This window comes from Anarhichas minor, unplaced genomic scaffold (assembly GCF_050575085.1).
Source record: "Anarhichas minor isolate MPS153535 unplaced genomic scaffold, ASM5057508v1 ptg000014l, whole genome shotgun sequence".
Lineage (NCBI taxonomy): Eukaryota > Metazoa > Chordata > Actinopteri > Perciformes > Anarhichadidae > Anarhichas > Anarhichas minor.
Window position 1 is genome coordinate 9,376,112 of NW_027466460.1, and position 25,431 is coordinate 9,401,542.

The 25,431-nt window shown below is 40.5% G+C and overlaps 2 protein-coding genes across 6 annotated transcripts; one reads left to right on the forward strand and one right to left on the reverse strand.

Moving 5' to 3' along the window:
- Nucleotides 1-1,549: 1,549 nt before the first annotated feature.
- On the reverse strand, nucleotides 1,550-19,840 carry rnf150a (ring finger protein 150a). Of its 5 annotated transcripts, none has more exons than XM_076091386.1 (8): nucleotides 17,472-19,840; nucleotides 12,515-12,765; nucleotides 11,515-11,586; nucleotides 11,013-11,095; nucleotides 10,748-10,844; nucleotides 10,431-10,641; nucleotides 9,573-9,623; nucleotides 4,119-8,177 (listed from the first exon to the last, which is right to left on the reverse strand). In XM_076091386.1, the coding sequence occupies exons 1-7, from the start codon at nucleotides 17,923-17,925 to the stop codon at nucleotides 9,592-9,594; spliced, it is 1,200 nt and encodes a 399-aa protein (XP_075947501.1). In that variant the 5' UTR covers nucleotides 17,926-19,840; the 3' UTR covers nucleotides 4,119-8,177; nucleotides 9,573-9,591. The 5 variants fall into 5 exon arrangements, with proteins under 5 accessions (XP_075947499.1, XP_075947501.1, XP_075947500.1 ...); XM_076091385.1 differs by having other exon boundaries at nucleotides 4,119-8,262; XM_076091384.1 differs by lacking the exons at nucleotides 4,119-8,177; nucleotides 9,573-9,623 and adding an exon at nucleotides 1,550-3,524.
- Nucleotides 19,190-25,256, forward strand: znf330 (zinc finger protein 330). The gene is made up of 10 exons (XM_076091388.1): nucleotides 19,190-19,260; nucleotides 19,695-19,871; nucleotides 19,967-19,986; nucleotides 20,089-20,159; nucleotides 21,133-21,209; nucleotides 21,940-22,066; nucleotides 22,163-22,267; nucleotides 22,382-22,428; nucleotides 24,017-24,134; nucleotides 24,677-25,256. Exons 2-10 carry the CDS (start codon nucleotides 19,752-19,754, stop codon nucleotides 24,928-24,930), a joined length of 939 nt encoding a protein of 312 aa, XP_075947503.1. The 5' UTR covers nucleotides 19,190-19,260; nucleotides 19,695-19,751; the 3' UTR covers nucleotides 24,931-25,256.
- Nucleotides 25,257-25,431: the final 175 nt, after the last annotated feature.

Below are 25,431 nucleotides of genomic sequence, written 5' to 3' on the forward strand. Positions count from 1 at the left end.
GTGGTTCTTAACCCTGGCTCCAGATCCTTGACCGGAATTAAGGATCTGGAGCTAGGGTTAAGAACCACTGTTTGTATGTTAACTGCTTGCCAAGTAAGTCCTTACTTGGCAAACGGTAAATATACAAACAGTGGTTCCTAACCCTGGCTTCAGATCCTTGACCGGAATTAAGGATCTGGAGCTAGGGTTAAGAACCACTGTTTGTATGTTAACTGCTTGCCAAGTAAGTTCCCAAACTTAAATCACTTACAAGTAATTAGTGGATGCAGTAAATAACCCCTCTGAGGCAAATTTGTAATTCGTGACTATACAAAAATTAAAAAAAAAAGTTTTAAAAAAAGTACCAAAAGTAGAAGTACCCTTGCAGTAAATAACCCCACGCCCCCCCTACCCCACCCCCCTACCCTCCCTCACCCCTACCCCACCCCCCCACACCCCTAGGGTTCATTCTGTATACACGACATCATTGCACTTCTGTCCATCCTGGGAGAGGGATCCCTCCTCTGTTGCTTTCCCACAGGTTTCTTCCTCTTTTCTCCCCGTTAAAGGGGTTTTTGGGGGAGTTTTTCCTGTTTCGATGCGAGGGTTCTGGGACAGAGGATGTCGTATGTGTACAGATTGTAAAACCCTTTGAGGCAAATTTTTATAAAAATAAAACAAAAAAAAAATAAAAAATTAATTGAATGTGTGTTTTAATTATGTCATGCTTGTAAATCGTTGTTGAAAATTCTAAGTTGTACTACGGTCATGTTTAATATTTTAATGTGTAAAAATACATTTTGATGTATAAATTCAGGGACAATCACTGATGAGTTCTCATTTGCACCCAACAGCCTGAACATATACAGTAAGTTGGCTCAACTGATTTGACATGTTGGCCCAAATATAGTGTCTATAGTCTGTTGGTCATCTAAAGAGAATAATTCAATTAAAAACACCTGAACATTACTTTCTGCAACATTTTGCTGGTTTAGTACAAGTCTAAAGTGGCTTGAGAACTTAAGGCAAGAAGGTTCATTTAATGTTACAGCACCTTTCAAAAACAGCTGCAATTCAAGGTTTTATGGCAAGGAAATGCATTAGAAAGGTTAATATATCCAGCATCCAGCAGCAGTGAGCAGAGGGCTGTAAAGACCCGCTGACGACATCATCAACTGTCTGAAGAGACCTGAAGCCCCGCCCACGCTGCTGCACAGAGCGCCAACGCTTGTATAGTATTAATTATCGTTAATATTATTTATTTATTCAGATGCATCGATACCGAAGCATATTTCTGATATCAGTCCAAAACTGACTCAAATAGCCAAATCAGCTATCGGTGACGACATGCAGATCCGGTATTGGATACCAATATTTAAATAAATAACAATTAAGTAATTAATATTTATCTATGTATTTATTCGTCTAATTTTGTTTTTCAAAGTTGGGAAAGCAATGTTTAAGTCAAGCCTGATTTTGCCTTAGACATAAAATAATGATCATAGGAACTTCCACACAGTGAGGCATACAGTTAAGTAATAACACTGGTATCAGATCGGTACTCGGTATCGGCCGATACACAAAACCCAGGTTTCATGATCGGTATAAGGACGGAAAAAGTCAGATCCTTGTATCTCTATTTATTTATTTCATGTATTTATTTATTAGTGTTTATTTATACATGTATGTTTACATACGTACATTTAAAAACTTAGGTATCATATATTGTGTGTATATAAATATACATAAAATTGTGAATCAATTAGTATAGTGGTTGATCTGCTGTTCAGAGGCAGCTTATAGAATAACAGCAGCAGTGAATTAAAATCACTGGCGGTCAGAAGTGAGATTTGAACCCACGCCTCCATACAAACAAACACATACTAACTTTACACAGGTTCAGGTGGTTATATGTGCATGTAGGTGTGAAGGTAGGTGACTTTGGACCTACCTGACTTTACAAAGCTGGTCATCTCGTGGTCTTCAAACTGTGCTCCCTTTTAAAATCAGGTCCCACCATCATTTGTGTTCGGATCGCTGGATCCACGATATAGGTAATGCCAATTTACGTCAACGTTCTGAAAGAGTTTTTACAAACAGTTTATCTTGCGTTGGTTTTGTGCAAATGTTACACACTGAATGATGATGATGTCCATTCAGTTTTCCAGATGAATTTATTGTGCTGTGAATACAACAAGACAGTCTCAGATGAATATCTGCTTCTGCGATCTCGACTGTCCTTTTTGGTCTAGCTCGCTTATCTTAGACAAGAATTACATGAATTGTGAACACACAACCTGAAATATACAGCCTAACAAACTACTGCTTATATCTGTCACAGGACACACCATTTATCTGTATATAAACTTACATGGGAACAATACAATTATCAGGCCAGGTTACTGACGTTACAATGGCGCTAAACCGCTAGCGCGCGAATAGCCTTGTTTAGCTAATGATGCTAGCCTTAGTTAGCGGCCCTACATTTCAGTATTAAACACTTTATAAACATCAAAACATGGCACCGCAAAAGCGAGCAAACATAATATAAATATGGCGCTTATGTACTTATGTACTTCTCTCACCTGTGAATACAACAAGACAGTCTCAGATGAATATCTGCTTCTGTGATCTCGATTGTCCTTTCTGGTCTAGCTCGCTCATTTCAGACAAGAATTACAGCGGCAGTCATACCAAAACCCGCTACTGCCACCTATTGGCGAAAATGAGTATCGCCCTGCAGCTACTTTAGGTGAAAGTAGGTGAGTTTAAAGGCAAAGTCCATCCTCCTTTCTTTGTTGACAAAGAGTTTAATCCCACGGTTGTAGGCCTACAGTACATTGTGTCAGTTCCAGTAAGAAGTCCTTCTCGATTCATGGACGCCAGTGACAGGCGAGCCTCCCCAGTTGTATTTTGCCGGTCTGCGGCGGCTGGTTCGCAGCGGGGCCGGGATCCCCCCTCCGCTGGCCGCCGTGCCCGCCAGCCCGCAGACCGCGGTTGTGGAGCTCCATTTCCCTGCGAACGTGTTCGTTGATCTGTAGATCCACTCGGGTTTCTCCAAAAGTTTTCAAAAGCACCGTAGTGTCCTGCCGTGCTATGGCGTCCTGAGGTTAGCGTAGCGTAGCTCCAAACACCAAGATGCTCAGTTAAAATGAAACACATTCCCAGCCATAAAATGTGCGACGCTGTCAGCCAGAAACACCGTTCATAAAAATAAATAAACTACACCAAGCAAAACCCTAAACATTTTATAATTTCTTCCATATCTTGCAATTTGAACTCTTACTACTCCAACTAACTTCTGCCAGCTTCCTTAAATTTCACATTAGTCACGCGCTGGCCCACTGACCAATCACGGCGCATGTTAATGCTGACGTACTTAGCAGGTACCTGGGTAGCAGTGGCACGTCAAAGAATACGCCCAACATGTCAAACTAAAGAACTGATTTGTTGAAGACTATGACAATCAACAATATCGTCCCCGTTCACTTAAACTGCACATGGATTCACTTGTGAGTCTGCAGGCCTCGGGCATCTCTTCTTACCTAGAGACACAGAGGTGAAATCTGATTGGATAAAAGCTCTACTTAAAACAAGCTGCACTGGAAGCAGAGCAACAGAGGAAGACAGTAGCTGTGCAATGAGAAAATAAGATAATGGAAAAATATTTTTATAAATTATAATACATGTAGTGTTTTAAGATAAAGAATGGATGGCGCTACCTCGTGGTAGCTCATTGAGAAAAACTGACAGGTTAATTTATTTCATCATAAACCTGTATTTATTGGAGTTTGTCCTCCTCACGGTCAGGAAACACCTCATATTCTTTCCATTCAAAAAAGTGCTCCTAGGAACCTTAAAAAGAACCAAGTTCTGACATCAAATCTTCTGAAATATAGAACATCAGAGTAGTATTTGGTGGCTCAGCTTGTATGCAGCATGTTGTCAGAGCTCCGCTCAGCAGGAACATTGTTTTCTTTTTCCAGACTACAATAGATGGCTGTAGTCTGTTTTCCTTGACTTTAGTGCAACCAGTTGCTCTCAAACATCACAAGTTTGGATAGTGTTTATGAACTGCTCTCCTTATTTAGCAAACATTTTTTTATAGAGTTACTGTAAAACAAACAAGTTTATCAAAGTTGAAAAAAAAACCTGATTCAATTTATTACAACTCACAATCAGACATTCCTACATGTGCATCATGGTACAAGAAAAGGACAGAGACACCGCTAATCATACTTACAATTCTTTTATATTACAAAATAGCAATGCTGTTATTTCTGCTGGGTATAGTGTACAATATATTGATACTCCCCCACACCCCACATACGCACAATAGTACAGATAAAAGATCACAACAGTAAACAATAAGCAACAACTGAGTCATGTTCAATACTGTATCCCCCTTTCTCAAAAGCTGAACATTAAAAATAGTCTTCCTCAAGCCTCATTCACTGGAAGGTTAAACTGCAATATAGGAAAATTTACACAAACAAAAGAACACGTGACAAGAAAACAAAATGAAATATATGATAGCTTTGATTAACTACCAATTATTAGGGAATTGCGGACACATAAAATAATGTGCTACTCAATGTTGCCGGTACAATACGTGGAGTACACCAAGGTCTTTAGTGTTCCTTCAGATTCTATATTTAGTCCTACAAGAGGGTTGTTATTGAAACACTGTATACACACAAAACTGAGAGAAGACCTTATATCTTAGTCATATAATCTTTAAGTTTCTCTGTAAAAAGATGGTTTAGCTTTAGACAAACTCGCTCCGTTAAGCAGTGCAGCCAGAAAAACGGATGAGCTTTGCTTGATCTTGCCGCTATGACGACCAAACAAACGGTCAGATGGAGACAGAGTGTTTGTTTTGTGTGTGCGTGTGTGAGTATGAGACAAGACGACAGAAGAAATTCAAAGTGTTGACAGAAAGACAAGGAGAGCAACAGATGTCGATGTTTCTGGGTTATTATCTTATGTATTGTGCCGTCTCATTAGGCTGGCTGAGACTTAAACGTCTGTATCTCTGATGTGCTGGCAAGAATCACAATCATCCTCCACCTTCATATCCACAACGCAATAGATGCATAGCTAGATGTAAACCGGGCTTTTTATCAAATAGACAGCATTGTCTAACAGATAGTGAATGAAAATGTACATTCATGAATGCGTCCAACTGCAGGCAGTATTTCACAGTTAAACAAAATATTCTAACTTCTTACTTTAGTGTTATCTAGAAAGTAGTGTCTCTGGGTATCAAGCTGCTACAGCTAAGAACATACATTCTTATAAAATGCTTGGAGAAATAAAGAATTATAAAGTACCCCTCCTGAAACCAACGCTTTCATGGAACACTCAAACATTTGCCCATACATTCAATAATCCTTCAATGATCGACCCAGACCGAGGAGTGTGGACATGTGTGTGTTATATAACAGAGTCCCTGGTGGAGTGCCTGGCGGCACGACATAATGGAAACAATGATTGGAAGAGAAAACCAGCCAGTTAAATTCCGTTAAATCGACTCAGTCAGTGGAGTCTGTGCTTCGTTAGTGTGTAAGTCAACAGGAATGTGAGCGAAAACGTATCAAATCAACTATTAGATCGTACTGATCTTCTTCAATAAGACATTACTGAAAAAGTATTAAGGAGGTGATTGGCAGGACAACGACAGACAAACAAAAGTAGAAGAATGAAGTCTATCAAAAACTGTTAAAGGTGATGAACGTTAATTAACAGTATGCATCACTGCAGGAGGCTAACAGTACAAGCAAAAAGTACACCTTTATTTCTTTGTTTTGGTCCTCTGTCCACACTAAGCTGGCGTTTTCCTGCAGATTTTGGTAATAATTTTCAGTAGGTTTGTTACTACCAGCAACCCATTTTAAATGTAGATATAGCCGATCCCCTTGTTGTCATTAAGCTGGATCTATGTTTTTATAAATCTCACACTATAGTTGAATCAAAGGGAGTGGAAGGGGACAAAGAGGAGCTTTAACCACCTGAGAATCAGCCGACTAACCTTCATCCTCAGCACACGGTGGCTGTGATGCAGTTTTGTTGTTTGCTGACGGATGAAGACTAAGTAATGTAGCCGCTCTCCGGTTGCTCAGGTGTTTTTGTTTAGAGATTCTTGCGAGGGCTGTGTGCATGTAGGTTTCTAAAATTAGCCGACTTAGTGTGGACCGATTCCAAACAAAACGTCTCAATTATTCCACTGTAAACATTTTCACGCTGTAAGCTTTTCATGCCATATAAATACAGGTTCGGAGCATCAAATTCCTCAAATGAAAACCCTGACTGGGAATCCAAATGCATCGTATTTGTCAGGCGATGCATAGCGCCCTCCTTTTCCACCAAAACAGTCCCACTTTCAATTGACGTAAACCATCCAATTCTACGTCCTCACTGTAGTTCAGGGCCATTCTGTTTTACAGCCAAGTGTGCATTAAAAGACAACAATGTTTAAAATACTACTGATAATCTTGGCACAAAGACTGGTTTAAATATCTATACCGACTGGTTTGACAAGTGTTCGAAGTTTGTCTACAGTGTGTGCACCATGCCAGAATTTGGTACTGACAACTACCATTGCCAGCTGTATTTAGCAGCAGAGTGAACACAGATATGAACACTTCCCTCCTGACAGACAGCAGGGGGTGATCACCAGCGCGGTTTGTTGTGATAACTTGTAAAACAGCAGCAGTTTCAATAGGGCAGTGGGTGACATCGCCTCAAACTGCTTGTGGCAAGCTATGATTGTCAAACGTGAGGACAGAAATATCTACCTTGTGTTTGGTTATTTTCTCTTAACAACAGGAATATTCAGTTGGTAAAAGATAAGTTATAAATGCAGTTCTCGCAAAATTAGTATCAGAAACCGTTACATTTAGAAATTACAGCATAACGTGTGCATACATATTCCAACTCTTTGAATGTCACATGACCACACCTACGCTTCAGGTTTTCAAGGGACATTAACGTGTACCCAAGTCTGAAGTTGAAACATAGCTGGTGGTGAATTCACACCAACTATTGGACTCAGAATAAATTGCTGATATAGGCTCTATACATGCTATGTATTCATTACATCAGTAAAAATATGTTGGCAGTGATCTCGTACCAAGAAATCAAACAATCTGCACATATCTTGAATAACAATTAAAGCTGCAATCATACTTTAAGGATACCCTGCCGCTTCTGTGCTTATAGTGTGTCCAGCAACAGGTTTAGAAACATTATTTTGTAATGGTAAACTCAGTATTAGGCCTTAAACAACCTATTATATTCCAGATACTAGGTTTACAAAATTAAGAGCATATCTAGTGCCTCCAAACGGCTCTCAAGATGGCAATTTGCTGAGCCGGTGGCTAACCGCGCTAGCTGTGCAAAGAACACCGACAGTGCGGACAGAGCTAACAGCGTTAGTTAACAGGTAACAGCGTTGGTGAGGACGGTGTTATCAGCTGTAACCGCCGTGTGAGAGCAGTGCAGAGCAGCGGCCGTGAGCTTATAAGTGGGGCACGCTCACATGCATTAAAAAAACCTGTGCGACCGGCCTGGCAACGTCAGAAAAGAACAGAGAAGTTCGGATTACAACGCACACAGAGGAAGAGCGACTCCACTCTTTGCTCAGGTAGACATCACTCCACTGTATCTTTGCATATCAAATAAATGTTTGATGCTCCATTAATTGTCTGAATATCGTATCAAGAACCTTTAAAAGGATGTGAAAAGATTACGTGTTACAAAAACTGGGCCACCACATTGTGAGAGCGGTGATTGGCTGTCTTGTGAGCATAGCAGTCAAACCAACAAAATTGTGAGGTGTGACTGCTAGGAAACGAACAAGCAACACGTCCACAGATGCAGGGACAAATCTGTTTTTCAGTGAAGACAAACCTGGGGGGGTTTTGTGCTGCTATGGTGTCTTGCTCATTTGCCCTTCTTCTGTGAAGTCACTTCCTCCAGGGGGCCAGAGACGTGGCGAATCTCTGGGGGGCCCTCGGTCACTTCGTCATGCTTTTGTCCTCCTTTTCCTGGTGATTCATGCTTTTTATCTCAACTTTCATCGGCTCAGGATTTGGCCTGATCACATTCTTGCTCCGTGGACAAGTCTACTTCAGGCATGTCCACGTCCATGATGATAGAGGTGTCTGAATCACTGCTGGGTGGACGCTGGTGCCCACCTGAGGGGGGAGAGAGGGAGGTAATTCCTTACTTGAGAGGTCGCTGTGGGATGCAGTTATACCAGTGTCTCTGTACAGTCAAGTCCTTTAAAGAAAGTAGAGTTCTTTGTGTTAATGCCATTGCCTTTAAACATTTTTTCCCCACACTTTAGTGATAAATCAGGTATTTTTCCAGGAATCTGATTGCAGCACACACCCAATACATGTCTGACTTTAGAAAGAATGATCTGTAATACCATTAAGGACAGCGCTCATTATTCAGGCTAAAGACACAACACAATCGGTCCTCCATCACAGCCAACACACAGCAGCAGAAATCCTGACAGTGTCATCCCCTGCTAACTGCCTACCAGTGACATTGTCACAGTCGGCTCAATAGTGGTGCGACATATGACAGATCATATCTGATTCACATACTAATTAGTCTTGATGAGATCACCTGCTTGTGGCGAGCTGATCTCCTGCTTAAAGTGCCTTAAATCCGAACCCTTTCGGGCAAATACATTTTTTTGTCTTCCAGTAGTGCCAACGCATAGATAATGAATCTATTCCTCTGCTCTAGAAGCAGTATATGGAGCACAATATTTACATGATAATGTAGCTAACAAACCGTTAAGTCTTCAAAATGTCAAATATCTGCCAAAAAAGACCCTGAAATTGTCTAACAACCCGTAGCAATGTCTTCTTTTCTTTGAACTATTAACAGTCCAAAATTCCAAAATATATTAAATTTACTGCAATAAAAAACAAATAAAAGCAACAAATCTTTATATTTGAGAAACTGGAGTCAGCAAATGACAAATTTCCAAAATGACAAACAATTAATCAAATATCAAAAATAATTGCAGATTTACTTTTTGTTTTTTTTACAATTGACTAATCTTTGCAGCTCTACTTATTACATTATGCTAGAAAGTTAAAAAGGTACAGATGCAATAAGTGTGGACATGTTTGTGCCTGGAAGTGTAGAAGTGTTGGAGCGAGTCTAACGTGCCGAGCAGAAGGATTTGGCACTCGTTACTCAAACACCTCACGTTTTCTTTACCGTTACACTCTGCACTTACAGGTCTTTAAAACAACATTAAAGTTTCATTACAAACCCTACGCTGACAGTAACCTGACTGCAAGAACATCAGTAAAACCACTGGGAAGTGTAACTACATCAAGCTGCATAGAGCTGGAGTAATGTACAATTTACAGAACATAGTGGCATTAAATCCAAGTACGATCCATAAATGGCCTGCTGTATTTATTGTTACATAGATTTACTGATTTGGAGTAAAAATTTGACTTTTATCTTTGAAGCCCAAATACAGATGAATCTTTTTTATTCTATTATTATTTTTGTACTTTATTTAAAACAATATATGTATTATCACAAATGTACAAATTTACCTCAGAAGGTTTTACAATCTCAACAGGATACGACATCCTCTGTCCTTGGACCTTCACATTGAAAAACAAACCCCCCCCCACACAAAACGTTTAAGCGTTTAACCCAATAATAAATAAAACACAATAAATAAAACATAAAAATCTCCTCCCTGTTTATTCCTTCATCCATCCATTCATAGGTGTTATATCTGACTCAAAACTTAAAATAAAAATTAGGCTACATCTGTTCTGTGGAAATGTTTTTGGCCTCAGATGCTAAATGGCAGAAAGAACACGTGTATGTGCATGACTGTTGCTGATAGCTAGCAGATGTTTAACGGTCGTCAGTTAAAGAAACAAGCCTCAGGCGTTTCCATAAGGTGCTGAAGTGTACAACACACTTCAACATAAATATTTGAGTGTAAGTGGGTTAGGCTGTTCTGGAAGGGGAACATCTGAATTAGGGAACACTGACCAGGTGGCTGCTGGCCTGATTAAGGTCTCAGAATAAACAATTCAACCCTCAAATGTCAAGAGAAAGGGGGAATAAAACCAGAACCGGGACAGTGATAAAAAAAAAGAAAAAAAAAAAAGTTTCCTCTGTGGGATGAGGGACAAAAAGTCCCAAAGTATTTTCAAGCACAGGACAGAGCAGGAATCAGGCAACAGTCAAAGACTTCACTGTGTTAAATAATGGAGACACAAAGAAATGGACGGACAGACATACTGTTGAGTATGTGGGGATAACTTTGGATTTACTGTAACTTTGAATTAAAACAGAATGTAACAACTTCCCATCTCAGCTATAAATCAAAAATCCATTTCACTGACTGTCAGGGCTTTACATCTACGCTACAAATGTGTGATGTTTGGACTTACACCTGGCGATGAGCTGGCTTTCTCCTGTCTGAAGTTCTGTCTCTTCATCAGGATGGAGCTGCTGTAGGTCCGTCGCTTCTTCGGCTGCGTCCAGAACCACCGAGCTCTCATTAACCGTGATTTCACTCGCCCCGCTGATAGGGTTGGCGTGTGTACCGCCGACAGATGTCTCATAGTCGGGAGGAACGTCATCTAAACAGTCTGCGTTGAGCTGGGACATGGGAAAGGTCTCTCAATCTCATGAATGCTATGAGTGGTCATTTATTTTATGAATGAGAGAAAATGAGAAAAACATAATAAATCAAAAAGGACCTTACTGCAATTCCCAAGGCTTTGAGGATGTTCATTTTACACATGGGACACGTCCGGTGGTCTTGTAGCCACGGGTCCACACAGTGCTTATGGAAGACATGCCTGAAAAAACAAGAACGCGGTCCACACGTTGACATTCAAAATCAAATGACTGCTAGTGAAATGTGTATATATATCGGCAGCTATGGTACATGTGATGATTTTATGCCTAGACACCTAGTTTTAATGTTACGGTACGTACAACAAGGATCAAGCACACACGCACATTACCTGCATGGTAAAATCCTCACAACATCATTTGGCTTATAACCTTCAATGCAAACTGCACAGTTGTCAAAGTCTGACTCAGTCTCCTAAAAGACAGAAAGACAGAAATTAAATAGATGAATATGACAGACAAATAAATTCTCAAATATAACAATACTAATAACTCATTGCAGCTTTCACAATAAAGTAACAAAGTGTTTCACAGTAAAAAGAAATAAAGCAGATAAAATCCAAAACAAAAGATATGAAACAAGATAAAGTTATCTGAATCATTACAATATATACCATCAATTTGTGAGACATGAAATAAGAATGATTTTCAAGAGGAGATTTCAAAGAGGGTATCAAGTTTGCCTACTTATATGATATATATCTATATACCAAATAAAATAAGTACTGTATAATTCAAATAATGTCCACAATGATAATCATGTATGTACAGCTTACTGTTAAAGTCACTGTATAGCCAAAGATGCTTTGAGGTTTATGTGACATGTACTGTTACCTTGTCTCCTTTCTTAATTGTGCGTACTTGCAGCTTACTGATGGCCTTTTTGGCAGCATCTCCCAAACGTCTCTGTGGATATAAAAACAACAGTCAGTGACTCAGCAGTGTGCAGGTATCTCATTGGTCTGTTGATATACAGTAAATACTGCAAACTGGTCTACATCAGCTGACAAAAACAACACACCTCACACGCCTACATGTTCATGTGCACCTACAAGACATTTCGCAAAATCAAGCATCGCATATCGCTTTGCTGTGGACTTCTCAATTTGATCTCTTCACATTTGTTTTATTGGAAATGAATAGAGCAGCGTCGACGTCTACTACTGTCAGATAAAGTGCAGAGTATAAAACACCACCACTGAACCACGGTAAACCAGTGAACCACAATAAAAAAAGACTAATTAACTAGGGAAAGGTTTTCCTGATTTTTGGCATAAAAGAAAATGATGGTATATTATTTTTAAAAAAAGATTAAAAAGTATTTATAGAAGAATATTAGAGGAACTGGTGGCGGCAGATTCAGAGAATTGACACGCTTTAACAGTTGCCTTACTGAGCTGCCTTGGAAATAAAATGAGAGCAGATTTGTTCAATTCGGTACAGTAATCAACATAATTCAAAGTGAAAACAATGGTTGTCACGGCACCGGCTCCTATCATAACAGGCACAATGATGAATTATTATTACAGACGTCACAAGAACGTCAGAGGCGGCCATTCATTATGAAGAAGGCAACGGCAAGTATTTGCTCACAGGGCCAGAGAGCCCAGTTGGTTGATGGTTCACCGGTTTTCCCCGTCTCTGTTCGGCCAGCTGTCAGGCTAATTCTGGCCTCTCCTTAAAGCTTTACAGACCCGAAACCAGATGGAAAAACACATGGGCCAATGTCAAGACTGAGAGCACAGCACTGCAGCACTGTCAGTAGCCCTTCCAGGCAGAAACACATCAGCTCATAGTCATACTTTGATTACAACAAAGTGCACACAGGCCATACCTGATTGCGGTCTCGTGCGTTAGCGTAGCGGAACCTCTGGATGTAGTAGAAGACGAGCCAGGCGAGGGAGATGATCATGAGGACGATGAAGGAGATGGAGACAAACACTACCGACGTTCTGCTCACGTATTTCTGCAGGTTGCGGGTTCCGATGGAGATGTACAGCTTGACCATGATTTTCTGCTCCAGCAAGGCCGCAATCTCACGACCTTTAGGCTCTGGGATCATGATGGCCACAACTTCGCCTGTACCTGCACACACAGACATCACAGGGAAGTACCAGTTTAGATGTTTAGAAGATGAATCAGGTCCATACTGAAGCTACCACATTAATACCAAACATTTGTTGGTTCCAGCTTCTCACATGTAGTAAACTGAATATCTTTGGGTTTTGGACTGTTGGTCAGACAAAACAAGACATTTAAAGACATAGCATCGGACCATTATACTGAAGTTTGACATCTCACTCTTCATTTTCTTTGAAAAGATTACTGTTTGGCAGTTTTATTCGACAGTTTGCAGTGAAGATAAACAGGAAATGTAGGAGGGTTAAAAAAGGTTGGCTTATGATATGTGACAAATATTGTCTGTCAAATATCGATATCTGTACCTGTCTCAAAACATCCAGCATCTCGCAGGCTCTATTGTGTTTATCTGAGGTCCCATGGGACATAACTCTTGTGTTTCTAAGTCACAATAAGGGAACAAGCCTCTACTCTCTTAGCCGTACAGCGGCCGGTTGATGATTCCAGGAGCTGCATTAACAGTCCGAGTACGGTTACATCATATTCCTTCTGCTGCATGTTTATGACTGCGGCTGCATGGAGTCACGGTGGCTCCCTGTGGTGCTTGAGTCCATAAACAGTGGCTTTGTTTAACCTGCCATCACCTGTGCAGCCTCCCAGATACACAGATAAATCCTCGTGCACTGTAACAGAGATCAGCACAGTGCTATTTTAACATGATATGCTGGGGTAATTCTGCCACAGAGGCTCTACAGAAAATACGGCCTTTGGTGTTTTCCAGAGGAGTTAAAGGCTTTGAATCCAACAGATATGCTTCATTTTCAGGATGTAGCAGCAATGTATTACTGCTGTCATACTCACAAATCCCTTTATGTAACAGGTCTGCTGTAAAATCTGCACAGCTGCTACATTTTATATGACCAGGTTTGAAAACTCAAAGCATCACCAGTTGTACTTTCATTTAAATGCAAGAATTAACAATCTTGGCTAAATAAATGTACACTTAAAGTACAGAAAATATATGCAAAAGTAAAGAAATGCTCCAATGAATAATTTTTTTTCGGGTCTGGTAGAAATGGGTCCAAAGCCCTTCATGTGTAGCTAACATCCTCTGGAAAACCAGCCAGATCCCGAACCACACAGTCATCCAGCTGGCAGTATCTCCCCTGTTAACACACACACACACAAAGGTTTATCCTGTATTACGGTGGCTGCTCCCTCAAAATGAGTGTATATATGTTAGAGCCTCTAAAGCAAACTCTGCAACAAACAATGACAGAGAGAAACAAAAGCTTGCGTTTGGACAGCAAACAGACGGCAACACGCTGCTGAACACTGCAGTGTATTCAGGCTCTCAGGCCACAAGCTGTCCCACTTCTTAACTGAAGTTTTTGCTTTTATCTTTCTCACTGACATGTAAACAAGGTAAGCATGTCGTTGGAATACATTTTTAGAGTTTCTAAAATGTGTTTATTACAAGAACCCCTGACCAGGTATTCATTTGAATGTTTCATGTTTTCACGCGTGTAACCTCAGAAACACACACTCCTGATCTGCAGATTTATGGTTTTAGTTCGACCATATGGTGCGACGGGCAAATCACTGTGATGTAACAACTGTTACATGAAACACCACATTATCTCATGTCAACAGCCAAAACTGTTGCTTCCAGACTGTGTAGACTTTAAAAAAAAAAAAAATACCCCTGTATGGCCGTCTTCTGCTTCACAGCCAGCAGAAATGAGGGAAGGCATAACATGTAAGATTTCCCTACGCCTTATCTCCTTCTTCTGTTCGCTGTGACGCAGCCAGAGCAGACAAAAATAGCTGCTTCTAAAACAGGAGCGCCATGTCTGTGACTGAGGCTGAACTTGTAAAATGATCGGTGTTTTTTCAGACCCACTTAGCCAAAATGTGATAGCAAAGAAGAATAGAATGGGTTAATCCAGTGGACATCCAACCTGTTCAGTGCTGGGAATTTAATTTGATTTAACAGGCTTTTGGTCTCCTGAGAGGATCACACTGAGGCACAGATTACCACGGAATTAACTGGTAAATGCTTTATTAACAACCATGTACTAATCTCAACCCGACGGTTACTCAAAGCAGACTGTGCAAGTTTTTTTTTTTTTAAGTTGGTGACTGAAGGAATAGTTTGACATTTTGGGAAATGTGCTTATTCACTTTCTAGATGAGAGTTAAATGAGAAGGTTGAAAACACTCTCATATCTGTACGTTGAACATGACGCTGAAGCCAACAGGCGATTAGCTTAGCTTAGCATAAAGACTGCCAACAAGGGGAAACCGCTAGCCTGCCTCTGTCCAACTGTAACAAATTCCAGCCACCAGCAGCTCTAAAAAAGGTACAATTACTCGACACAAAAATGCAAGTGTGAAAACAAAACGCCGTGGTTTTGCGGGTAACTGCGTCCCAGACTATGAATTGTTGCTGAGCAGTTGCTAGGCAAGTCCAAGAAGTTTCTGCTCTAAGGCAAAGAAATAGTCTGGAACATAGCCACCCATAAAATAGCAAATCTCATTTGTTTTTTGGCCATGTGAGCTGTTTCCAGTCGGTATGCTAATTCATTGCTGCTATCAAGAAAGCGAATAAGCACATTTCCTGTAATTGTTACAACTTTGACAGGAAACTGGCTGCAAAGTTTAAAGTATAAACCCTGCTCTTTCAGAGATAAACTGACAGGTCAGTATCTGTCAGTATCATGACTTTGACCCCACTCAGCCTTGGGGCTGTTGGGGTTGAATAAAATCAAGCCTTGAGAGGTTTCTGGCTCTGGCAACTGTGGCTTTTACAGCCCAGCTGTGTTGGCTCTGGACAGGAGAGTGCTCCATTCTTTCTTCAGCAGCCTCACATTTAATCTAGACTTTAGGACCCATGCCTTGGTCACTGTGCTCTGCGTTACATTCCCCTTCTCTAAAAGCGTTGTCTTCACACCTCTCCTGGCTGCCGTTTCTGCCCCTTAAAGTGTCCCAGTTTATATTTACGTCATGGCTCGAAGCAGGGAAAGCCTGGTCTTCAATTTCATGTGAAATTGTGCATCTAGCCACCTGGTGAATGCACGTCCATCATTCACTCACTTTTTAGCTTTGGGTTGTTCTCTACTTTCTCCTGAAACACGTCTCTGAACTTGAGTAAAAGCTTTTAGACTTTTTGCATTGAATTCAAATGATCTGCTTTTCATGACAGGTGCCTCAGACACGTCCACTCATAGAGACCTTTTAGTTAAAAACTTATTGTAATCAATTAGACCATTATGGTCAGGTGTTGTGTGCTTTTTGTTGCAACATCTGTTTCTCCACAGATCCTTTTTGTCCAACAGCCTTAATGCATTGTGCAGTTGTCTGGCATGGACTCAGTGGTCTGGTCAGCCGCACCTTTATTAAAACTAGCAACAAGCTGCTCGACAGCCCATTTCCAATGGAAATACATGTCCATTGGAAACTAAAGAGAACCTTGCAATAGGATCTCACCAGCTGTGACACCAAATTGGGCCAGGGGCGTAAAGTAAAAAACTTCCTACAACCCTTACTTCTGGCGCTCTTGCTCGGACCACACCCATCTCCGATCTCCGCCTTCATTTTGATCTCAACTATACACGCCTGTAAAGTTTCATGACTGCATCTGGCACAGTCCTGGGTAAATATTGCAATGCAATCTGTCCACAAACCAATATAAATATAAAACACCTGGCAGAGTACTTAAAACTGCCTTTGTGGTACAGTATTCCCGCTAGTGTCTCCATGACCACACTATGCCACAAACAGACTCACAAGGTGAAAACAATACCTCATACAGAGGGCTCCTCTCACAGCTACTGGAGGCCGTAAACTCAATAATCTAATCTGTTTGATCAGTTCAGGGTGAGATCAAGAGTTAAACTCTACAGGTAAAAAACACAAATAACTGCTTAGCAAGCTTGGAAGAAAACGTTTATTCCAACTTTAATTTACTAAACTAGATGATACAATAAAGGTATTGCATCGATGCATGATGATGAAGGGAATCTACTTTAAAAAGCAAAACTGTCATCCAAGCCACATGTGTCAGCAGGTGTATGAGCTGATGAAGAGCATATGAACAAAACACTGATAATCTATTAATTCCAGGATCATTAAATCAATAGTTAAATTCCTGAGGTCATCACATTATTCATAAACACAAGTAAAAATGTGCGGTAAGTGGTTATTTTTGTCTTTAACATCTTACAATGGTGGCATGGGAAGTTTTGGTTCCAGAAGTGGATACCAAACTTTTACCATATTATAAGAATATAATGGTAGTGCAACAAACTTTTTTTTATGAGAATATTTACTGTAAATAAAAATATGAACCAACTATGAAGCCCTGAGTTGCTGCTGCTTGTTAAACTCATTGTGTTGAGTGAACTGTGAAAACTGAGGGAGACTCAAATCAGCGTGTTCATGTTTTTTTATCAACTCAGAGCTTCTCTCATCTGAACTATGGTAGAAGGACAGTAGGATGCAAACGTTTAGAGCGTTCTTAGTCATGAGCATGTACATGTACACTGTGCATCCTTTAATCCCAATCTCCCCTGTGACATTCACGAAGAGCCTATTTGTGAACCTTGTTGTTAAACTAAACTTTGTCTACGATACATTTTGAAGACATTTGTACCCTCATGCCTCCATCACAGGAATTACGATAAAAGACATGTTGACTTGTTGTCTCTTACCCGGATGGGGCATTGTTATGGTGTCGTTTGCACTGCTGGAGCCCACATTGTATATGACAACTGCAGAGGCGTTGTAGTTTGCTACGTTCCGGATCTTCTCTCGGTATGTACAGTTCCCCGCAGCCACCAACGCCACCCAGTCAGTGTTTTGAAGGACTGGGGGGAACCTAACGTTTGGGTCGCACGCCTGTCTGTCCTGCAGACTGGTCGGCACCAGTACAAGACCTCTGGCTTCTTTTTTGGGCGACTGCTCGCCATACCGACCGCACTCGGTTTTCTCTGTCTTGACCTCGGAAGTGACGGGGTCCAGATAGGTGATGTTAACAAAAGCGGTGTACCATTCCTCTTTCTCTGCAACCGTGAAGTCCAGGCACAATAAGTGCACGAAACAAAACGACAGCAGCCACGTCGAGAGAGCCAGACTGCGGCAAGCTCGGACGAGGGACGGAGCCATAGTGCGGGCTGGTTTGGGATGCGATGGTCCGGGGCCTCCTCCTCACTAAGAAAGCTCGCACCACGTCCCTCTTCTTACAGCAGTAACCAAAAAACATTAACGTTGCATGAGAGCCAGACACCAGCCATCATAGACGAGCTATCCTAAGAGTTTGTGAGCTACGTGCAGAACCCACAACACACCGCGACCTGCAGGAAAAGGCGACGCTGTGTGTGAGTTGTTGTTCACCGCCAGCTGTTTCCCGTCCTCGCTCAGGATTGGCTCGCCGCTCATCAGCACGTGACCTGGTGTGCCTCTGACGCCCCATGGCATGTGGAGAAACTAAAACAGTCATAAATCATGTAATCCACTGCCAAAGAAAGACTTACACATGAACCTGGCACTTACAGTCACGAACGGGTTTGCATTACTGTTGCATTTGGTCTTTTCGTCCGGATCTAATATGTGTGACAAAACTGTAGGAACCGCGGGGTTTTGTTTTGTTTATTTGTGCATTACAAGTAAAATTCATAATACGTTAATAATAAATTATAATATATAAATTGTATCTTATTGGGTAAATTCGGGCTATGGAGACACTGGACTAATTATAGGCGTGTGCAGTGTTATCATGTTATTAATATTGGCATTTTGAAAGGAAGTTGCAAATTTAATTTAAAAAAGAAATTGAAATTGATATTTATGTCATTAAATTTACTTATTATTTGTTATTCCATTCATCTGACTATTCATGTCTTCTTTTATTTTATTATGGAAAAAAAACATTCTGCATGACAAATTTGATGCATCATCTGTGAAATCTTAAAGATGGATCAGTCTTCTATGGATACACTTGACACCAACAAAGGTTGGGATGAGCCCAGTAAAGACATTAGCAATCGAAGATATGTGTATACTGAAGTGAAATAGTTTACAATGTCTTTGAAATAACTATGTAATAGCTTTTCACGGGGCTGCTTGCCTCATGACATTGCTTTGCCAAGTACTAATAACAGCACTAACATCTAGTGTATGAAAGGCAAATCAATTAATCATTTCTAGAAATCTGAACATACAGTAAATGTGTTTATTAATGAATTTAATTGTAAGGTATGGGGAAAACATTATACTAGTGAGATGCATTTAGCTGCAAACATGGCAGTTCGAAATGGGTTTTGTATTAAAGATCTATGAAATATTTGATTCATCTTTTTTTATTCATATCATAGCATACCAAAAGTTGAGTATTTAACCTTGATCTATTTATTAACTAGGAACCAAATACTCGGTAGTATGTTTCAGCCCGGACATATTTCAGACCGGACCAACAAGAGATCGGGAGTGCCGATCGTTTTGGTAAAAACTGCAAATCACACTATTACAATTGAAGTGACATTAATATTTAACATTCAGGACCATGAAAGTAACTGCTAGATAACCTAAATATGTTATACAAATGGCTATATTTAGAGGGAATTGTATTTATTTACCATGCGATTGTACGTGTCAGTTTAATAACTGTATCTGCTGGCAGCAACAGCTAGCCAACATTAACTAAAACGTTATAAACTAGTTACATTGGTTATCGGTCATGTTTGGCCTCATAACGGGTCGCATGTGTGAGCGGTCTAGATTCCGTTTGTGTTTATTGATAACAGGAGTCAAATAAAACACTTAAAGTAACTTACAAATGAGTTAGCTTTAATTGCTCACACGTAAACTAGCCAGCATGTGTTACGTCCCCCCGTAACATCACTTAGCGTTAGCTAACTAATGTGACGTGTTTACAGGTAAGCAGCTTCTAAACCAACCGTTAGCTTTGTGGAAACCAGCCTCTTGAACCAGAGATGCCCAAAAAGAAAACCGGCGCCCGGAAAAAGGCAGAAAGTCGTAAAGAGCGAGAGAAGCAGTTCAGAGCCAATCGTGATGTTATCGATGTGGCTAAACACCCCTGCAACTTCAACATGGTACGTAGCTACTGTAGCTAACACATAATGGCTAACACAATGTATCATACATATCTGGAGTTATATTGTTACTTAATTGTCTTGTGTTTTTGTAGGACTGTGACAAATGTCAGAGGTAAGTGACTATATTGTATTATATTATAATTATTCAGGTATACGTATCACTGGTCAACCAGTTAACCTTTTTTTTTGTCCTCCTTGTAATGTCACCTGGTAGAAAACAGAAGAACAGAGCTTTCTGCTACTTCTGTAATTCAGTGCAGAAGCTGCCTATCTGCGCTCAGTGTGGTGAGTGATCTGCACAGACAACTTGTATGTTTACATGCATGTCATTTGATGTACTTTATCCTACTATCATTTTAAATATCATTGATTTGAAATGTTTAATAGTTTTTGAGAAACAAGTCAATGGCACAGAAGATTAAGATAAAGAAGGTATGTCAGTGTTGGCTGCTCCTTACATGTTAGTAGGATCAGTTCATTGTTGGTTTTGGTCCTTTTGTGGTATTTCATGGACAATAAGAAAAATATAGACCTGTAAATAAAAAATGGTCAACTTTGGTGAAGCAGAGGTGATATCCTGACTTTTAGTCCTTAGTTATGGCCCAAGTTTAAAAAAAAAATGCTGCATCCTCAACTTCCCAAACTGCACCCTGACAAGTACTAAATAGCACGTATGTGAAATCTTACCATGCATATGTGTCTCCGACCAGCAAGGAGTCTCTCGGGAAGTGATGTCGTCATTACAGTTCAGTGCATCCAAAAAGATACATACTGCTGTTTATTCACACAAAGTGTGTTGAACAAAAGTACACATATTGAGAATGTATTGCATAGTATGCGATTTCAGATGAAGCACCAGTTCCAGGTACATTACATCAGGGGGGGGGGGGGGGGGGTCTTTTCTCAAACTTAAGAAAGCTCCTCCAGAGCCACAGAGCACATTATACAACCAGTTTCACTGACTGAGTAGTATTTACCAATACAAGTAAGCTGATCCGCATTGTGTCAAATCATGGGAGTGCACCTTGATGGCAGTGTGTGTAGAACATATTCTACTTTGGCACCCCCGAGTGGTGGTTTCTAAAAAAAGACAGATGGCAGTCAGCCGTGCATTCCAATCCTGCAATGCAAAGACTTTTGCCATCACTATAATCTTTCAATCCCCACGCTTCCAGTTTGTTATGCAATGTTTCTCAAATCTTAAAATAGGTTGTGACACCGTAACGAACTATGAAATGCTTAATGCTTGTGTTGTCAGGCAAAACCAAGTGCATGAAGTCATCAGATTGTGTCATCAAACATCCTGGGATCCACACCACTGGAATGGCCATGGTGGTAAGTTACTGAACTGATCAAATCACTCGGCGAGAATGCCTCTTTTTGCTTTGACCCATCCACACTTATCAATCCTTATGGGGACATTAGGTTCTCGCAGTAATGTAAGAGTAGGTACAGTACTAGCTATTGGTAGTATTAAAAAAACAAACAAAAAAAAACAGTGTTTGTGTTTTAATAATGTGTTTGAATATTTAAATTCAGGCCAGTGTCTGCGATTGTGCTTTTACTCACATGTTGTTATTGTGACATGTCTGTGTTTTATGCAGCAATTTCTTTAATCTGAAATAAATATTACTTACGAGAAATATTAAAATGTGCTTGAGTCAGCAAACTACTTGTCCGACACAGTATCATACAGATTTGGTAGACTTGGTGTGCAGTGGCATAGGATTCAATGAGCAAGCATCAAAGGAATGAGAAATGTGTGCAAACATGACTCAGCGCTAATTTACTTAATAACGTCCATACAGTCGAACGTGATCATTATCACTCTCTTATCAGTGTCTCAATTGCGCACTTTGTGCTGCAGTATTGTGCAAGTACAAATTAAGTTACATATTAATACAACGACAAAGCTGGTAGCGGGGTCTACAATAACTTGAAAGGCAGTACATTCTTTTTTTTGTTTGAGATCAATATATTCATATGCTTACAATGGCATCAGAAAGATAAATCATGGCAAACTCTTAACCTTTTATTTTGTTGTAATTTTCTTCATGACCACAAGGGGGCAGTGTGTGACTTCTGTGAAGCTTGGGTGTGCCACGGCAGGAAATGTCTGAGCACTCATTCCTGTGTGTGTCCTCTGACTGATGCAGACTGCATAGAGTGTGACCGCGCTGTTTGGGATCACGGTAGGACCCCCCCACCGTCCCAGAGTGTTTCATAATTGCCGATCACATCAGTGTCACGCAGAAGGTGACTGTTTTACTGTTTTACTTCCTGAATAGGAGGGCGAATCTTCCGCTGTTCCTTTTGTCATAACTTCTTGTGTGAGGATGATCAATTTGAGCACCAGGCGAGCTGCCAGGTCCTCCAGGCGGAAACGTACAAGTGTGAGTCTTTTGGTTTTACAATGTCAAGTGTAACTTATCCGTTGCAGAAAATAATATCCAGAGGGAAGGTGGTTGTTTACACTTTGTTTTGCCTCCTCTTACGTTCCATTTTAGGTGTTTCTTGTAATAGACTGGGTCAACACTCCTGCCTGCGCTGTAAGGTGAGGGGAACATCTATCCTTACTACACATGACAAATTAGAGGGAGGCCATTGTTTTATTTTATCTGCCACTTATGCTGCACTTAACATTTCTTTTGTAAAACTGTCTTCTGATCAGCTCACATCACATTTGGTTTCCGCAACAAAGAAGCCATATACCTCCTAACTGATAAGACATAGTCAAATTCAATTCTCCTTTTCATTTGCTTTTAATTTGAGTGTGCCCCACAAAAGGAAATGCATAATATGTAATGCGTAATTCAAAATTAAGATTAAATCAAAAACTTCCTCCTAAATATTACCCAGACTACATGATCTCTGAACAGAATTAGTTGGAAAAGCAATTTTACTGATATAACATTAAAAAAAACTTTCAAAAGTAATAGGCAAACCCTTCACTCACACAGCAGACACACACACACTGTAAATAGGTATAGCTCAGTTGAAGGACCAGTGTGTAGGAATACGTGGCATCAGTGAGGTTGCATCTGAATATCCCTCCCTTACCAAGTGTGTAGAGAACCTACGTTGGCCTTCAGGTGACATAAACATGCGAAAGGCCTCTTGAGCAAGTGTTTGGTTTGTCCGTTCTGGGCTACTGTAGAAACATGACAATGCAACTTGGCGGACTCTGAGAGGATCCACTCCCTATGTAGATATGAAGGGTTCATTCTAAGCTAACGGAAACACAATGATTCTTAGGCTCAGGTGATTACACACTAATGAATACATATTAATGAATAATATATTCCATTTCTGCCAATAAATCCCCTTTAATCCTACACACTGCTCCTTTTAATAGAAACATTTGCAATGCCCCTTTCTAAAGCTGTCAAATAAGAGAAACGATGCATTTACACGAAACACCGTAGCAAAAGACATACGCAGCTGATTTCACATGCCCGTATTTAGGTTTAAAAAGTTATTGTTGGGTGTAATCATTTCTCCTGGTTATGCTGATAGGAAGGGATCCATTATCAACACAACTACACTCTTTATCCTGCTACATCCGCAACAGCTACTACGTCAAGTAAACAGTGTTTGAAGAATCACAAAGTGTGAATTTTGAACTGAAAAGGCTGTTACTTTGAAAAAGTTAACACAGTTGATGCCTCCTAATAACTTCAACTGAACTGAAGCATTCATTTTTGCACAGAATGAGGATGGTGGTCTTTTGCTGGGATATGTCCACGGCCACTATGGGCAGGACCAATGACTACAGTGTTGTATTAACATGGACTTTTCCTTTCAAGCCTGTAGATCAGTCAGTTACATAAACACGTAAAATGAATTTATATTCAGCCTTTATAAGAATGCAGCTTGGTTGTCACTTTTATCTTTCACATAAACAAAATATACACGCTTTCTCAAGTGTATCCTTCTCAGGGCAGGTGAGAAGCTCTATAGTTGAGGCCAGAGAAAGAATATGTTGCTGTAAATAGATGGGGGGTGGGTGACAATACTTGTCTGAACGAGCCTGAACAGTCATTGGATTTCATTCTCATTTTACACAATACATCAAGATAATGTGTGTGCCGTCAACATTTCCATGCAACGATGTAAACGTTAATTCAACTGTGTCCTCCCAGGCCTGCTACTGTGATGACCACGCAAAGAGTAAAGTCTTCAAACAGGAGAAAGGCAAAGCCCCGCCCTGCCCTAAGTGTGGTCACGAGACCCAGGAGACCAAAGACCTCAGCATGTCGAGTGAGTCTGGTTGTTTATTTTTCCATAAAAGGAAGTGGCAGCAGCCTCGACTTCCTTGCTGCATTGCGTTTCAGAAGCGAAACAGAAAACAGGAACATTTTTGAGAAATTCACTTTTATTTCCCGTAAATGTTCAAAATGATTAGAGTGGCTTGTCCACTCTGAGACAATGTGTGCTAAACAAATAATTCTTTGGCACCTGTTTTTCCTAATTTCACCTTTTTTATTCAACTTATACTGTTTTTGTGATATTCACACATATATTACACAATTTATGAGAGCGCTGCATCTGATCAAATGGTCAAACTGCGGTAAATGTTATTTTTCAGGAAAACAGATGCTTAGCTTTGTGATTCAAATCCTACGGTAATACAAGAGAGGCACAAACCGTCTCTACCCTAAGTTTAACTGAATACATACTGAAATACATCTAAACTGCAATGAACCTAAACACGATTCTCAAAAGTCTTACCTGACTTTTTTGTTGCTTCACCCTCCCAGTAAATGAAACCAGAGCTAATGTCACATCTGTGTCTTCTGCAGCTCGCACGCTGAAGTTCGGCCGCAAGGCTGGTGCCGATGACGACGATGATGACGACGGAGCGTCAGGGTACGACGCCTACTGGAAGAACCTAGCATCTGGAGGAGGCCAACGGGATGACTATGATGATGACGATGACGAGGAGGATGATGATGATGAGGATGAGGAGGAGGAAGATGAGGAAGAAGAAGAGGAAGGTGAAGAGGAAAAAGCTGCTGAGTCCGTGGCTGCTCTTAAACTGGACGGGGCTGCCTGAGCCGAGACAGTCCCATAGATCATAATGAGCCATCGGCGGATGTTCACTTGTCACAATGCAGGAGTCAGTAGGGACTTACATGAAGAGCTCAACTAAAGCTGGGTATCGATGATAATAATACAGATGCTTTTTCTGAAATATAACGTCATATTCAAGATGTCTTTACTGTGTAATACGTGTTGTTTTGCTGAGCAATTCATCTGCATTTTATGGTAAAGACACCCAGACCTTATCCAAACGCCTTGTCATGTTTACCCTGATCCTTGTAATCAGCTGCATTTGTGGAGACACATTTGTGTTACATATGCCATGGAATAATAAAAAAAATAAAAAAAAATACTATTTGAGTGATCATTTTCAAATGTCTTCAAGACTGACTGTACTATAAATCAGTGCAATTAAAAAATAAACCTGTTGACAGCTGCCCTGACAAACTAGTGAGTAACATGACGAATCGATGGGGGAGTGAACTTAAACGCGAGCAGGGCGTGTTTGAGTTGG